Raw genomic sequence first — 17,690 nt, 5'->3', positions numbered from 1 at the left:
TCATTGGCTCTTACATGAGGGAAGTGAGGAATTTCCTTGGAAATCTGAGTGTTGCCCAACTGTGGAGTATGTGCATTTTTCAGTGTTTTTTTAAACACTAGAATCCAATCAATTCTGTATGCTGTATGAATTTACATCATTGCTCACTACACTGTTTTGAAAGTGCAAGAACCTGCAGGTTCTAATAGCAGCCACTATTTTTAGAACTGCCCCAGGGGAACAATCGAAGATGTAATGACATAACGAAATTATGAGGGGAAGGCATTTATGGTTGGGCAATAAAGCACAACCATGGGGAGGACAAATACAGCACCAAGGCACAACTTTGGGGGACCGGACTGCTGAACCTGAAATGTTGCAGTGAGGTGGGGATCGGGTTTTTCTGCGGGGCCGACGGAGGACCAGGGAATTGGCCTCATGCTGAAGCGGGGGAGATTCAGATGAAGATTATCATGGTTTGGCGTGGCCAGGCTTTGGGAAGGGCTGCGCAGGGAGGTGGCGGAGTCCGATCGCTGGAGCTGCTCAAGGGGATCGGGACCTGGCGTGGGTCCTGTGGTTTAGTGTCACAGAGACAGTGCCGGTCGGATCGAGTGATCGGAAAGGCCTCTTCCAACTCTGATGACTCCATCATTCTAGGGGAGAACGAAATTATGGGGGAAAGCATTTATGGCTGGGCAATAAAGGCACAAACACGGCGGTCACTCGGCCCCAAGCCAGCGCGGCCTTCGCCTCGGGTCTGGGGCCAGCGGAGCTGGAGCCGGAGCCGGAGCTGGAGCTGGAGCTGGAGCCGGAGCGGAGCCGCTCCGCCGGGCACTGTCGCGGCCGCTGGCGACATCGCCGCTGTCGCGACAGACGGGGGCGGGCGGCGCCCGTGTCCTGGCAACGGCCCCGGGCCGCTTCCGCTTCCGCCGGCCCGCGCATCCCGCGGCGCCGCTCCGAGCCCGCCGAGCGCCCCGGCCCCGGCTCCGCCGGCAGCTCCCGGGCGGGCCGAGGGCCGGAGCTCGCTGTCTGCTCCGCCCCGTGTGCCCCGCGGAGGGGCCCGGGCCAGCGGCGAAGGCCAGCCGGGAACGTGCGGCCGCGCCCCCCCGGCGCCGGGGACAGCGGCAGGAGGAGCCCGGGGACGGCCGGCGCTGCGCAAGGCCCGGGCGGGCGGCGGAGGAGCCCCGGCGGAACCCTGCCTCGGCCCGATGCGGCGCAGGTCGGTGCCGAGCCCTGAGCAGGGGTTAGAAGATGGTGCGTGAAGGTGCGCCTTGGCTCCCTGAGCGAAGGGGCCGTTCCGGGGCTCGCCCCGCCGCCTGCCCGAGAGGTGCGAGGGGTTAGGCCGGGGAGGCGCAGGGATGGAGGGCTCGGGCGATGCCTCCCCCGCCGGGGCCGACTGGCGCCTGGCCCTGTGGACCCTATGCTCCGTGCTGCTGCCCGTGCTCATCACGGCGTGGTGCAGCTTCCAGCGGTCGCGGCGGCAGCTGCTGATCCGGGACATCTTCCGCAAGAGCAAACACGACTGGCACTACACGGACCTGTTCGGGTCGCCCTCGTACTGCTGCGTGTGCGCCCAGCACATCCTCCGCGGCGCCTTCTGCAGCTGCTGCGGGCTGCGCGTCTGCGAGGCCTGCCTGAAGACGGCGGACCGGCGCTTCCTCTGCAAGGAGATCATGATGAGGGGCACCGCGGGAGCCCCCAGCTCCATGCCGCACCACTGGATCAGGGGCAACGTCCCTCTCTGCAGCTGCTGCATGGTCTGCAAACAGCAGTGCGGCACGCAGCCCAAGCTCTGCGACTACAGGTACTGCAAGGCAGTCTGACGGTGTAGGAGCACTACAGTGCCGTGGCGGTGTTGGGTTTTCCACGGGGTTGTTGGGAGACCGCACCCCAAAAGAGATCCTGCAGTAGTCAGATAAGATACTGTTAAAAAAAAAACAGCTTCAAAGAACCTAAAATTAAAATGGATGCTTGTGAGTCATAGATTAAGAGTGTGGCGTTGCATCTCAAGTCCACTCGTTCTCTTAATTGCATCACTCCAGCATGGTGTGCAGGCTGCTGTATAGTTACGCACAAGAGACTCTCAGGGAGTTTTATTTTTAGGGGATGATATTAGGAATTTTCTAATAAATTTTTTGGTTGTACAGTGGATAGCCTGAGCAGTTTGACAGGCGCAGCTCACAGTTCAGAGAACCAAAGTGTGCATCTGAAAATTGGCATCTGCTCAGTGTAAACAGAGCAAACAATGTTCTGTACAGGTTTCAGGTTCATTTTTAAGGATGCTCAAAAAGGCTAAAGAGAAATATTATAAGCTACTGCAATATATTGTGTAAGAGTGCTTTAAAAATATAATGAACCATTAAATGGACTTGCACTGTCATGAGTAAGATTGCTTGCAAAGTTGTCAGTGCCAAAATGCAATGACAGGTGCCTCGGTGTGTTACTTCAGTCTACTCAGAGGATCCTGTCAGCCTGGATTCTGCCAGCTTTTGTTTTGCTTCTGTGTGATACTGTCAAACTGCTTGGTAAGTAAGCAGAATTACAGAGAAAAAGAGCACATTATTAGAAACAAAACCCTGAGAGTGTGTGTAGGAGAGGGAAGGGCAGGAATTTGGAGGCAAAGGGAGAGGAAGGAAGAAGAGGAAAAGAGAGTCAGAGTATAGGCCAAGTGTCATTGATACTCTAGTTGTGTGTTGGATTAGTCAGGAGGACTCCAAAAATAGCTTTCCCAGCTGCTTAAATCAAGGCTTTGGATGTAGTAAATGAGGATTAACATTCTGCAGAGGCTGGAGGTGGATATTGCAGTATTTTCTCTTGTTCTAGTCTTGTTTTCCAGGACAGCTTTTAGAATAGGTCATAAAGCAAAGCAGTTTTGCATAACTAAATCCCATCAGCCTTGTACAGCTCTGTGTAACCTTTTAGGTTTCAGGCTTGAAGGGGTATTATCAATCTTAAGGAATGCATTAATTCATTTCTTGTCTTACTGTATTGAATTGAGCTCCAGTATCTTATCTGTGCTCTCTAAGGATGGACAGGGGTTTATGTTCTTTCACAGGCTCTCAGTGTGACTGTTAATAGTCCAAATAGGAGCATATTTATAGCACCTATTTTTTTAATTCAAAAGAACTGAATTAATTTAAAACTGTTGGACTTTTTTCCCAGCAGAATTCAAATGCTTTCCTAGACCTGCAAGTGCATGACCAGTTTATGTAATTTTCTATAGCCAATACATAAGCTTCCAGGGAAACGAAAATATTACTTATAATGGTGCATGTGAACATAAATATTTTGACAAAAGTCTAAAGTAAATGAGCAAATGAGTAAATGTGCCTGTTTGAAGATTGTTTTCATGTGTTTTGGTCTTTTTTCAGGTGTGTGTGGTGTCAGTGCACTGTGCATGATGAGTGCATGGTGGATTGTTTGAGGACTGAGGATTGTACATTTGGAGAATTCAAAGACTTAATTATTCCACCCTACTATTTGTCTGCAATCAACCAGATGCGTAAAGAGAAAAGAACCAGCTATGAAAAGGTAATGGCCTGCTGCTTCTTGGGTTTAGAATATACCAAAAAAGCAACCACATAAACCCACAGACAGTCCTTGAAACTTGAACTCAATACTTGCGACAGTAGCAACTGTCAGGTAAATGTTTCAAGATCTATTAAGTACTTGCTGGGTTAATTAATGTTTGTCATTTTACTAACGTGGCTGTTGAAAGATGAGCAGATGTTGATTTTTTTGTTCCAAAATACTGAGATTTGTCTACCTTACTTCCTTGAATTTTTGTGAGTTTTTTACTGCTTTGTTCATAGCATTGTATTATTCATTGTCCTCAGCATGCAGAATCTTCAGCCTTGATGTGTCAGAGGTATTTGTGTTTTGTCTACTTCAGACTCACTGGTGACTTCCTCATTTCAGCCCTTGCAGGGGATGGGGCTTGGAGCAAGGCTTTAAGCATTCTCAAATATGTAGTGTTTGTGTGTCTGACTGATTTTTACCTCTTGCAGGTGGTCCCTTACTGCAGGAAACACTGGATGCCAGTCATGGTGCTGGCCAATACTCGCAGTGGAAACAACATGGGTGAAATTTTTCTAGGAGAATTTAAAATGCTGCTGAACCCTGTTCAGGTATTTACAGTGCAAGGCCACCATAATAAAACCAAGGTTTAGATCAGAATAGATACCATCTTGCTTACACAATGGCAATAGGGTCTTGTGGAAGATCAGTAAAGGAAACAAATTCTTGCAGTTTGTTCTTTTAGCAAGGAACAGCTTCACAGAGAGCAACAAAATGTGCAGAGACTTCTCCCAGCCCCAAGTTTGTTAGGATTCTAATACCAGTCCATTTTTTTACTTATGGTAATACATGCAGTAATTCAGTCAGAAGTATCTGACTTTTGAAACAGTGTACACTTTTTAGAAAATGAACCATTTAAATCATCTTTATAGGAAACCTGTATTTGAATCCTCACTTTATTTGTGGAAATGTCAGCCTTGACAGTTTTGCTTTGTGTAGTTGCTTTCCCTTTAAAATCCACTGGGATGGCTCAGGATGTTACGTAAGGCAAGCAGTTGTTCTTGGATTTCCTGGCTGCACCTTAATACTCCTCCTTTGAAGTTCAAAACCCAGCTGTAAAATACAGCCCAAGAGAAATCACTGTGTTTTTGTTTCAAATGCATCCCAATAAGGCTTCAAAGAATAAACCTCTTTGTGTGCTGAGTATTTTAAATTTACTTTTATCTGAAATCTTTCATCTTTACGGAATTCATCACCACACTTCTAGATACAGATTTTTTCCAAGGGTTCTGTCAACTCTCAGTTTATCAATGCCATTTAATCCTAGGGAGGCAGCTGGTGCTCTGTTGTGAATTTGGGAAACAAATCCTGCTCATGAAAGTCAATACAACTCATTTGCTAATGTGATATTGCAAATGGAGAATCTTTGTTTTGTGTTAGAGTTAACTTCTTGAAGTTAACTTCTTGAAGTTGTTTATCTGTGAGCCAAATCCTGAGTCCTGTTCTGTGAACTTACAGAATTCTTTATTTTCCTTTTTTCTAGGTTTTTGATCTCAGCAAAATTGCACCTGCTAAAGCTCTCCAGCTCTGCACTTGGCTGCCTTGCAATGCTGTCAGGGTTCTGGTCTGTGGTGGGGATGGCACAGTGGGCTGGGTCCTGGATGCAATTGATGAAATGAAGATAAAGGTATTGTGTTTTAAATTAAAAGGTGAAATGAGTTTTGATGTTGCCAAAGTTCTACCTCTCATCTCTTACCTGCATTTATTGCCTTCATCTTTGTGAATAGGATTACAGATGAATATTTGCATAATTGTTTATTCATATTGGGAAAGGGTGTGGGGAAATGCATCTTATTATTCCTTGTAGTTCAGGGAAAAATGAAAACACTTTAGATTTTAAATTATATTGATAGTAGTTCTTTTTTGCAAAACAAGGAGAGAACAAGCTGCTGGATATTTTCTGCATTGTTATTTCCTCTTTGTCTGAACAGATTTATATTGTCATAAATGGTATTGCTGATATTGGCTGGTGTGCTCTGACTGCTCCCTTCTCCCAGCACACTCAATCTTTTATAATAACCTCATAATTTTGCCAGCTATTCTGGTTATGTTGCCAGTGCATGAGTGAGTGCAGTCATTTGCTTCTGCTCCTTGTCATATATTCTGAAGAGTCTGTCTGTCTGCAGCCTTGCCTATTAGCTGTAAGTAGAGGAGAAAAAAACAAACTGTTTTCTGTGGGTTTGAAATGGAAGATACTCTCATTTATGGGATGCTCCTAAGAACTCCTGAGAAAATTAAGAATGGAAAATAATTTTAATAAGCTTTAGTTCTTTACCTAATAAACCTTTTCTCTAGTGCTGAAAGAAAAAAGTTTTTATATCAAAGTTTTTTACTGCAGTTTTCTTGTTAATACATAAAATGTTGTAGCTAAAGGCCATTATTACAACTTCATGCATAGTCCAACATCATCTTTGAGAATTATTGTGTGCTGATAAAGTAGAAATAAAGTAACTATTAAGGTTAATGAATATGAGTATATGGTTGTTGAATATGAGTATATGGTTGTGTGGTCCTGGGCACTTGATATATTGTCCCTCATTGCTGATATAGTTGATGAAATCTGGGTTTTTCTTTGTCCTGTTTAAATTGAGTAATTGGTATTAGGTAAACTGTAGAGATTTATCAGCAAAACCCTTTTCTTATCAGCAGTAGGTTATTTGCTCCCTTCATTTATCTTGACTCTCAAATACAGGTTGATAACCTGGCTGATAACCTTTCAGGATAAAACAGTAACCAAAGTGCCAGTTTACTACAAGTGCTTTTCACAGCTGAATTGCAAAGGCCATAGTACAGCTGAAATAATTGCTCACCCTTCTGTGGTCAGGAGAGCCAAGCCCTTTGCTCAGGTGGCTGTTCTGACCAGCTCCTGTCACTGTGCTCTGCAGAGCTGATCTTCACCTGCTCCAGCTGTGGGTGACAGTCTCAAACTGAGACCCTGACTTTGCTCCTTTGAGTGTCTGTGTTTCTCTGTGTGGTTGAACACGGGTACTCTGTGCATCTCTTGTTTAGACCTGACCTCTCTCAGTCTTGTAGGAGCATTTTGGTGTCTTGTTGCAGTTCACAGCCACGTGTGTTACATCTCTCAGTGTTCATGTCAGTTCCCAGATCGAAAGCATCATTCCTGGAAAGGAATACTCAGTATTCAGAATGTGTTGTTCCCATATTGTGTTTGTATTCTCTTTCCTTCTCACAATGGTTTAACATTTCCTTCCTTTACCTTATGTCTGGGTAAGTAGCTCAATGTGCCACCTGCTCTGCCAGCCCCAGAGCTCTGCTCTGTGTAACAGGCTGCTGGGGAGGTGAATTGATCTAATCTGAGCATTGGGGGTGGAAGGGAGACAATGAGTGCTGAAGCAGGAGCTAATATGCAGCGGTTTTGTGTCCTAGGGCCAAGAACGATATATCCCACAAGTTGCAATTTTACCTCTGGGAACAGGGAATGACCTGTCTAACACACTGGGCTGGGGTGCAGGTTATGCTGGAGAAATCCCTGTGGAGCAGATCTTACGAAATGTCATGGAGGCAGATGGAATCAAGCTGGACAGGTAAGGAACAGTGAGAAGATCAAATGTACAGAACCAAACACTGCTGTAGCTCATTGCAGCAGTTCCTTTACATAAACACAAGTTTTGCCAGAAGGAACTACAACCTCACTGAGGTCTGAATTCAGTCTTCTGGTTTTTCTACAGGGCTTAACTCTTTCATAATTTAACTAAATTTGAGTATTTTGCCTTAATCCTAGTATAGATAAGAGAATCTTAACTACAGCTTTGATACTGAGGATTGTCTGTCTCAAGTCTAAGTACCTGTTGTTTTTCAGATGGAAGGTTCAAGTAACAAACAAAGGATACTACAACTTAAGGAAACCAAAGGTATGGTTTGCAAGTATAATATGAATTCTATTGAATACCTGTATGTCTGTCATTTTTTTGTTGCTGTTATCAACTTCCCATTAAACACTCTGAATTTTAAACAATAATAATGATTTTTAATAAGGCATAATTGGAAGTTCTGTCTTACAGGTATTCACAATGAACAACTACTTCTCTGTAGGACCTGATGCTCTTATGGCTTTGAATTTCCATGCCCATCGTGAGAAAACTCCCTCTCTGTTTTCCAGCAGAATCATCAATAAGGTGTGTTTGCTAAGGGACATTTCTTCCTTGGAGTTATTGATTTGACTTCAGGCTATTTTTAGGTTCACATTCCTTTACCACTACTTCCTTCTTGCCATTTTAAGAGTTTGAATTAACTTTACCCATGGAATCCCCTTCCCTAAGAAAAACATGTTGGCAAGCCCGCTCACAAGTGTTCTGCCTTGCCTCTGCTTGCTTACAGAATTTGCTGGTTGCTCAGTTTTTGCCCAGAATTTCTCATTTGCTTTGAAACTTCATGAGTTAAGTGCTTATTTCCTTTTCAAGTGGACATCTGGTTCCTTATGCAAGTTGTAGGTCATCTCATGAGGAAGGTTTAGTTCAAGGATGTGCAAATATATTATGTGTGTGTTTTAGACAAGGTTTGCACAGCCATAACTATACATAAATATTTCAAATAGTATTCTTATGTGTTATCTTTTTCTAACAATATTTTCTTTTCTCCCTGTTTTGTTTGGGGTTTTTTTTTTTTGGTCTTTTTTTTTTTTTTGTAGGCTGTTTATTTTTTTTATGGAACCAAAGACTGCTTAGTACAAGAATGTAAAGATCTTAACAAAAAGGTTGAGGTAAGTTTTTTAACTTGCTTATTCTCTGGACAGTCAGTGAAGTGTAAAAATTTATCTTGTGAAAGAAGAGGAGAGAAGCTCTGCTTTTTACCATATTTGCACTTAATGATATTTCTGTGAGGGTGGCTATGGCCTTGGAGTGTTTTTGTGTTCCTTTTGCTGTCTGCAGCTTCCTTCATGGAATTCTTGTCTTTGGGCTTACTGCAAATTCCTGATTTTTTTTTTCTGGCCTTGACTCGGTTCTATGAGTGCAAGCACTGATATTCAGCTGTAATTTGCCATAGCACTAGAGGCTTACATAAGTGAGAGTTCCTTTTTTCTTTTCTCTACTAATAGAAATTTACTATCTGATTTCTTGTGAAATCAGAAGGATTTTTTTTAAATATGGAAAGAAAACACATTTTCTTGGTGCAGAGCCAATTTCTCTTTTAAGTGGAAGCCTATTGAATGCATAAAGTGAATAAGTTCTATTGAAGTACTGAATTTGATCCACAGTAATTAACTTCTGCTTGTCTTTTAAAGCTAGAGTTGGATGGTGAGAGGATTGAGTTGCCCAATTTGGAAGGCATCATTGTGCTGAACATTGGATACTGGGGAGGTGGCTGCAGGCTCTGGGAAGGAATGGGGGATGAGCCTTATCCTCTGGCAAGGTACAGAGGGCAGTTTTGCTTTGTTTTTTTCTTTAACAGTTCTTGCAATGTAAAGAATTCCCTCAGCAGACTGTTCTTATCTAGCCAGGCTTGTCTGCAGGCTGGAAGGGCTCCTTGGGACAGCCTATCTCACATTTGTTTATTTCCTTGAATTGGAGACTTAGAGTAAAGGCATCCTATACATCAAGGGGGTTTTAAGGCTATCTCAAGATGTCTGGCATGACAGACAGCAGAAGCATTGGAGAGGCTACTAACAATAAAGTGAGCCTTCAAAAAGCAGAAGATAGATCCATTTCAGAATCTAAAATACCACATCTCATTAGAAGTTAAAATGGAAAGTAAAAACAAAACACGTCCAAAATTTTGACTCCCATGTTGGGAGCAATACCAAAGAGAAAAAGAATTTCAAACATTAATTATTCCCTGTTGTGACTTCCTTCTTCAGAAGACATCTATATAAATATACCCATAGTTTTGTTACAAGGCTTACAATCCTGAATTTCTAAAAAATACTTGGGCAAGGTCCTTTACCCAGATCTAAAAAATTAAGCCATTAAAAGATTTTCCTTTTGATGAATATCTGAGTAAAAAGACAGAAAATTTTACAAGTTTATGGAAGAGAAATCCACTGTGAGCCTTTAAATGTGCACAGTGAGTCTTGGAAAGTCATACATGCATGATTTCCAGAGGCCAGCTCAGGTGTGCTGACTGGTGAATTGCTCCATAGCTGTTTGGTGGCTTTCTTTGCTGCTCAGTGGGATTTGTTCTCCAGCACAAAAACATAAATGTATTGGTAGCACAACATTTGTCTTCTCTCTGGGAATAGCAGTAAGAGGACATAACATTTGGGCATATGTGCTGGAGCTCATCAGCTCACTGAAAGAAGTCTCATATTTTTATTTCATAGACATGATGATGGACTTCTGGAAGTTGTTGGTGTTCATGGTTCTTTCCACTGTGCCCAGATCCAGGTGAAACTGGCAAATCCTGTTCGCCTAGGGCAGGCACACACCGTGAGGGTAAGTGCTGCTTAGGCACCTAGGCACCTCTTCTCCTAAATCTTTTTTAATACACAATACAGAATCTCAAGCACTCAACTGCTTGAATCAGATCTAAAGTTGCAGTTTGCAGTTGAGCTGGATATTTCTCTTGCTTAGTAAAAATGTATTATGTCATAATGCACAGACCTGTGTTGCTGTGGTTGGTGCCACTCACAGTTTCTCTCTGGCCAGGCTGTGAATGGGTATTGCAGTTGGAAAAGGTTCTTTCAGCCCCTTTGAAGTGCTGTGGTTGTGTTGCTGTGTTTGGCAGCAGCTGTTTTGATTGCTGTGGTTGTGTTGTGTGTTTGGTACCAGCTGATCCTGAAGAGCTCCAAGATGCCGATGCAGGTGGATGGGGAGCCCTGGGCGCAGGGGCCCTGCACCGTCACCATCACTCACAAGACCCACGCTCTGATGTTGTACCACTCTGGGGAGCAGACAGATGATGATGATGCCTCCAGCCTGTCAGAGTGACACCAGGGCAGGGAGCAGGTGGATCAAGACCTGGAGATTTTGTGGAATTGGAATTTCACGTGCAGCAGCGAGGAACTTCAGCTCGTTAAAACACTGACGTCTGATCTGGACTGAGGTTTATGAACTAAGGTTCATACTTGTGAATGAACTAGAGCTGAGGAAAAAGCCATGCTTCTGCACTCATGGGAACTTTCACAGCTGAATTACCACGACTGGTTTGCTTTTAGGTTGGTGGGGATGCCCTCCAGCCTTTCCAGCTGGAGTGTGTTCCTCTCATGGCTGAAAAGGGATGGATGCTGCAACCCTTCCTTGCTGTGCAGTCAGGTCATCTGCACATACACAGCACAGTGCTTCAGAGAGATGTTTCATTCCCTTGGAAAGGGGAACAGGTTTGACTGCTTCCACATGCCCCAGAGCAGTTCCAGAGCAGAAAACCAGACCAAGCAGAATATGGGCTGATGTTCTGACAGCAGCCTGCTCCTGGCTGCCATCTCTGCTTGGGAGCAGGAGCAGTAACTCTGTGCACCTGCTCTAGTGAGCTTCACTGGGAGAGTAGAGGATCTGGGAGCTCTGGGGAAGGTACTCAGCAAGAAAATTGCTTTTGGACCAAAGGTTTCTGGAAATGTTATTTAGGAAATGACCTTTTTCAGTGGCTTTGTAAGCCAAAGAGTACCCTGAGGTCTTGAGTCCCCCAACATACAATTCAAAATACTTGTACCATGATTTGCACTGAATGATCCTGTGACTTGACTTTGCTTCAGTTCAGTGAGAGACTAATTCTAGTTTTTGTAAATAGCAACATCATAGTTTTTGGGCAGGCTTTTTGGAGGAGAACTTGGACAAAGGAGCATCTTTTTTAGCTGTTTAGAGAGAAGGGTTTTAAAGAAATTATGATGATTGGCAAATGGGGAGTATTTTTTAAAAACTTGTTGAAGAACGTGGCTCATAATTACCTGAGAATGATCAGTAGTAAGTCAGTCTGTTAACTTGCAATGGTAAGTGTGGAGGTTGAGAGCTGAGTTTACAGAGGTGACATTCATGTGTATGATTTGATTGTGGAAAAAAGCATGGAAGCACTTGTTTTCTGACTGGCTCTTAGCTGGTAAGAGATGCCTTGTTGGTTCCCCTCATTTCCCTTATGGATATGAAGTGGGGAAAAAGAGGAGTGGTTGATCCTGGTGGTGGAGGTTCAGAACTCCTACAGCAGTACACAGGGACTGTCAGCTTGGCATGTCTGAAGCTTCTCAGGTTAAAAGCTTCTCAGGTGAAAACATCTTCATGGTTAACAAAAGTAGAAGATCTTATTCCTGTTCTTTTTGTTGTAAGAATTTTAAGCCTGCAGCAGGTGAGAACTGAATTGAGGTTTAAAATATCTCACAGAATAAATTCAGTTTAGTAACTGAAGGTGCTCTTCCAAGTAGGAAGAGAATTTATCCTGTGTAAGCCAAGATTATAAGAAGGTGAGAGTTTTGGTCTGAACTTTTAATGTTGCTGCTTTTGTCATGATCCCCCAGGTTTTATTTTTTTTTTTCTTTATGCTGACTGAAAATGAGACCATTGGGTAAAGTAGGCTGTGTTTCTAGGATTTTTAAAATGAAACCATTTTACAAAAACTTGTAAAATTATGTTTGCATTAACAGTGAACGATCTATTTATATTTTAAAATAATTTATTGAAACTTGGCAAAGTCAGTATTTTTAAAACCTTCAACTGTAATCCTCTTTGGAAAGCATTTTTAACTTGATGGTGTTCCTTGTAGAAAGTGTATGTACTAGAACTTCAATACTACTGATTCTCAGTGAATTTATAGCAGTCTGAAAATGTGATTAGAGTGTAATGAACTGTAAAGCAGAAGCCATTTGTAAATTCCATATTCATTAGCCTTATATGCATAACTTTATTTTATTGGATGTAAATATAGATGAAAAATAAGAGTAAAATATATGTAAAAAGTGTTTAAAATACCCTAAGTATGCTATGCTAGATGAATCCACTACCTTTTTTTTTTAGTTATGAGCTTCAATTTGTATTAGCTTCAAAAATCTTACCAGTTAAGTTATTATTTTTTTAATGACTTGTAACCATCAGCACCCTAAAAGTATTTAAGTTCTATGCTGTAGTTCTTTTGTAACTGTTGTTTACAAACAAATGAGGAATCTCTGACAAAGCAGGGTATGTGTTCTGAAAAGCAGGATTTGAAATGACACCACTGGCTACTTTAAACTATTCATAAAGCAGTTTAGACTTCCCTGAAGTTGATCAGATGGTTATTCAAATTGGTTTATAGCCCAAAAACCTTTAACTGTTGAAAAACTTCACTCTTTTGACTCCTGACATCTAGAAAAGAAATAATTGATGCCAAGGTTGGAAGTGTCCCTGTGTTCCCACAGGTGATTGGGTTTCTCCACCTGTGCCCCAGTGGGGGCTGCCTGTGCTCCCTCCCACTGCAGCTTGCCATGGGTCCAGTCCAACATGTGTGAAATCCTCTGGGGAAGGTCAATCCATCATTCCTGCTGGAGAAACAAATTGAAAGTAGCCTCTAACTGGGTGTTTGTTTGGGAAAACCCCTGCTAAATGGTCTTGGGTTTGGAGGAGAAGAAGTTTGTGTGTCACCAGTGGACTGTAAGTGATGGCAGCAAATGTGGCCGTGGTGGCTGTGAGGAAGCCTCTTGAGGAATTGTACTTTTTGTTTAGAGAACATTCTGTGAGGCTGAAGTGTCCATTGTGCCTCTGTAGCTGTCAAATATTTGTGTGGCAAAAAAAGGTCTTGTAAAACATGGAGTCTGTGGGAAGCCTTGCTGTTTCCAGCTGTTCTTTGGTTTCAATGTTTCCTCCTTTCTGGTGTGTTGCAAATTGGGTTAAAGGCTGTTTGGAATGACTTTGATGGAGCTGTTTCAGTTTTAGCCCCAGTTTGGCCTCAGCAATGGGCTCCCAGATTGTCTGGCAGCAGAAATGGACTTGGCTGATTCGTACCAGAGCTGGAGCTGCCTAGTGCTGTGGTGGGAATGTAATCTGCTCCGTGCTTTTTAAATGTTGTATGTGCAGAGAGCATCATTTCAAACAGCTCCTCCATCCAAGGAGTTACTCTTTGTAGGTTGGAACCCTGGAAATCCCCACAGTATGTTCTCTGTCTGGGAGAGGGGACTCTGCAGCTGGAGCTCCTGTCCTGCACTGAAGAGTTTTCCCTTATCCTGTTAATCATAAACATTGGAAAAATCGAGAAAGCAATATTTCAAAAAGCCAAATAACAAACTGTTTCTTCTGCCAGTCTATATATTACAGCTTTGTGTAAAATGTACAGGGTAAACAATAACACTGATTGTCAAGCACTTCAAAGTGAGTTCATAAAGTTTATTCTTAAGTTTTATTGCTGCATCCAGTAGCAAGTTTGGTCAGTGTCTGATAACTTTCTTTAATGTAGGTTCTCAGTCCTGTGACAGGCAATACAGAAAGCATAAATCTGCATGGAGAGCTTCTCTGTGGGTCAGCTCCTTGCCTGGCTCACACTGCACTTGTTCACTCACGTTGAGAGGATGTGCTGGGTGTTTTTATATGCACAGAACCTCCTGTAAAAGGCTTTGTCAGACAAGAAAATTTCTATGGCTTCACACAGCTGTTCTTGGCCCAGTGACCCACCTGGCTGGCTCCTGAAGTCACCATCACCACCAGGACTCCAAAGGTTCCCCAATACTCCTGACCTGTATTGAAAGTACAATCTTTGTTCTCATTGCTGCTGGGGAGGAACGTCCCTTTTCTGCACAGGTTCTGAGAACTGATCCTTGAAAGGTTTGGTTTCAGCCTGGCCAATTCCTTCTGGTTCTGTGCTACATTGCACTGAAGCTTTTACAGTTTGTGCTACTGTATCTCACTGGTTAAATAAAAAGCTCTGCACCTTTAGCTGTGATCAGCACAATGGCATCAGTGTTAGAGGAGTTACTTGGTTTTTACTTGGCAACAAATGCTTTTGGTAGAGCAGCACTGTAACCCAGTTAGTCTCTGGGGAAGAGCAGGACACATCAAAATCTCCATGTGTTCTAACTGTACTGACTACTAGCAGTTTTCTTCCTTTTGGAAAATAAAAAAAATTAAGTCTTCAGTTGGAATTAAATTAGACTGTCTTCAAAAATCCTAGGACGCAACTGATTCTTTTGAATGTCAACCACTTAATTAAAAATGCTGGTTTCTTCTGAGAAAGGAGAGGTGCTTCTTGAACACAGGGTGAGGTAGCAGAGACCACTTCTTCCTGTGGTAATTGAGTAAATGGAGAGAATTTACACATTCTTTATTTCAGCCCTGTTGAGGCCACAGTTGTAAAGCATGACATGATCACGATTTTATCATCTAAAAGTGCTGAATACCCAATTCAGGCTTTGGGCATCTCAGGGAGATACTTCCAGCTGGAATAAAGCCACATGCCTTGACTAAACCTAGTTGTGTTGTGCAGACTGACCTTAGCTGAGGATCTGGCCCTTAACTGTTCAAAAATATGAATGTGCTTAAAATTGTACTTTTTAATACTGCCCTGTGTCCTGTGCTGTGTCCTGTACTGCTGTATGTAATTAATTCTTTGCATTGTTTAATTTGCAACTTGTTTGTAGATTTCAGCATAAAAATAGCTTTCTTTTAAAGATTATGTAGGAACTTATATTGTATGTGAGTTTATTGCATTCTGTACCTTCAAGGTTTACATCCCTCAAAAGCCATTTTGTCTGCTACAAACTGCTGTAATCTTTTGAATACCTCCAGCCATCTTCTCTTTCTAGGATTTTTGTAGTTAAACAGAATGGATTTTTATTTTTGTAGCTTGTAACTTCAGTATGTATAGTATTTGTTTAGTAAGTAGTGATCAGAATACTGTAAAATGTTGCTTTTAAAAGCTGTAACTTTTAATTAGTAATTACTACTTACAAGAAAATGTCAGCATGGTAACAGTTTAAAAAAATATACTATTTAGCTTCACATGCTGTGATGCTGCCATGTGGGATTTACATTGAATGTGTTTGTCTATATGTTCTAAAGTGGCACTAAACAAGGAAAATATGAGCCTCAAGTGCAAGAAATAGCTCAAAAAAAGAAGAATTTATAACAATTTAGGCAGTTTTTAATTGAGAAAGGTAACATTTGGGAATCAGTATTTTTTTATTTCCCACAGAGCAGTAAGGAGTGATCAGTGGACTCTTGGCAGATCAGTTGTTTCCTTATGGTGTAGTTTGAGATCTGTATTTAGTGCCCAAATGTGAGCAGACACTGTCTGCACCATTCCTGCCCCTCAGAGAGCAAAACCCCAGAGCAAGCCCACAGGTCACAGCTGTACACTATGTGAGCTCTTACTTGCCATGAAAAAACCACTTAGCATGATCTTGGACCTACAGAATAAATGTTTAAATCAAAATCTGCAAATTTTTCCTTGCCATCAAGACATGTTTTCAAACCTCAGACTGGTTTTCCTTTGGTTTTGAAGAGAGGGCGGGCTGAAATGGAAGGGTAAGGAGATAATCCTATAAAAGTCATTGCTGGAAAAGCAGAGATGTCTGGTTTTATTTGCTGCAGAGGCACAGTGAGTGTGCTTTTGTCTCATAGAAATTTGTGATGCTTGGTGCAGTGGTTAGGTGGGCACAGTGTGTGATTTGGGCCAGGTTCTGCCTGAGGAGCTGCAGCTTCAGTGGAGCCCCAGAGCTGCCCCCTCTGTGGTCACTGCACATTAACACGGGGAAAGTGAAAACTTCACTTGCTTGTACCATGGCCTCTCTGTGACTTACACTCCATAGAATTCTCTATGCAGAAATATCTGCTCCATATTCTTCATTAAAATTTGTAAATACAGATTTTTCACAGCACTGGCTCTGTTCCTGAATTTCCTAATGCATCTGTTTGTCTTGTTATTTGTACTGTATTTCTCTGTAGATTTAAGGGCGTGGATTAAAGTATTTAAACTCAGCTTTTCCTTTTCCTTGCTATGCATAAAAACAAATGTAAGTCTTCAACTTTGCAACAACCCCGGGATGAGTTTGACTGCCTGGCTCTGGGAGGGCTGCAGCTGGATGAGCTTAGGCATTTTGAGAGCGAAATTGCATTTAGTTGAACTCTGTGGCCGTGCTACTGCCTGAAATTCCTGCTGCAAAATTTGAGCATCTCAAACCTCAACATCTGGGAAAAAATCTAGACAGCATAGTAATGTCATCTGGAGGTAAAACTAACACTGGTAACCTGCAAAGATCTCTCAGCAGCTGTTTGCCTGCTCCTGGTTCCTTCTTCTCCACCCCCGGGAGGAGCTGAGGTTGTGTGGATTTTCAATAGGTGTGGTTAAAATGGTTTGAATTCCCAGGCTTCAACAGTAATGTGAAACGTCCATATTCTCATTTCTCACCTCTAGTGCCACTGATTTGGGGATCTTAAAACAGCTTGTGATGCTGCACATTATTTACTCGAAGAGAGGAAGGAGCCCTGCAAATGCCTTACCTGCGATGAGCAGTTTGACGTTCGAGGTTTAACAGGAGATGTTTTGGTGTCAGTAGAAACTGGAGATGGGGCAGGAGATGCTGCTGAGAGCAGATCAGCCAAACTCCCACGGGGCTTTCCCCAGCCCGGGAAACGCTGCTGCCGGGAGACGTTCGGGGATCGAGTGGCTCAGTGCTTTCCCTGACGGCAGCAGATGGGTTCGTTTGGGCCTTTGGAAGTGAATAAATCCTCCTGTGGGGCCACTTCATCATAGTGTCAGTTCCCTCCCCGAGTCCTCTCCTCTGTTCCCTGGTCTCATTTGCACAAAAGAGAGAAGGGCTCTGGCCTCTCAGCTCCTGTATAATGCCACAATCAAACCTTTTAAAGACTATTTGTGTGTTGTTTTCCATTCAGGATGGGGTCAGAGCATTCAGCAGGTTTTTTCTTAGATGAGTAAGACAATAGTTTCACAGGGCTTTCAGGATCACTGGCACTAATGCTGATAACCGTCAAGGTTTATTGCATCTTTAAATGTTTTTAGAATTGCTGGAGTGAGTCGTGCAGAGCACCCACTTGAGCCAAACTTTAGCCATAAGTTGTGCACGGAGTCACAGCGCAGGTATGTGTGGGGAAGAACACGGGACATTAGCAAAGTGCAAGTCAAGGCTGAGATTCTGTTTATTTTTTGATGATACCAGTAAAAATACAAAGTTTTTGTGAATGAACAGTAGTGGGTCGAAACAAGATTCGAGGAGTCTGGTACCAGACACTTGAGGACTAAAGCTCCGGTTTCAGGGTATCTCCTCTAACAAA

The 17,690-nt window shown here is 42.8% G+C and overlaps 1 protein-coding gene across 2 annotated transcripts; it reads left to right on the top strand.

The window, feature by feature from the left end:
* The first annotated feature begins 1,019 nt into the window (after positions 1-1,019).
* Positions 1,020-16,301, top strand: DGKE (diacylglycerol kinase epsilon). 2 transcript variants are annotated; one of them, XM_084218778.1, is made up of 12 exons: positions 1,020-1,198; positions 1,442-1,783; positions 3,351-3,510; positions 3,987-4,106; positions 5,039-5,182; positions 6,943-7,100; positions 7,376-7,427; positions 7,578-7,691; positions 8,204-8,275; positions 8,798-8,925; positions 9,833-9,944; positions 10,281-16,301. In XM_084218778.1, the coding sequence occupies exons 1-12, from the start codon at positions 1,188-1,190 to the stop codon at positions 10,437-10,439; spliced, it is 1,572 nt and encodes a 523-aa protein (XP_084074904.1). In that variant the 5' UTR covers positions 1,020-1,187; the 3' UTR covers positions 10,440-16,301. The 2 variants fall into 2 exon arrangements, with proteins under 2 accessions (XP_084074904.1, XP_084074903.1); XM_084218777.1 differs by having other exon boundaries at positions 1,020-1,783.
* The last annotated feature ends 1,389 nt before the right edge of the window (positions 16,302-17,690 follow it).

The sequence above is a fragment of the Fringilla coelebs genome, assembly GCF_963513975.1.
Source record: "Fringilla coelebs genome assembly, chromosome: 19".
NCBI lineage: Eukaryota > Metazoa > Chordata > Aves > Passeriformes > Fringillidae > Fringilla > Fringilla coelebs.
The sequence above is the reverse complement of the archived record's forward strand: the minus strand, read 5'-3'. Positions and strand labels throughout refer to the sequence as shown.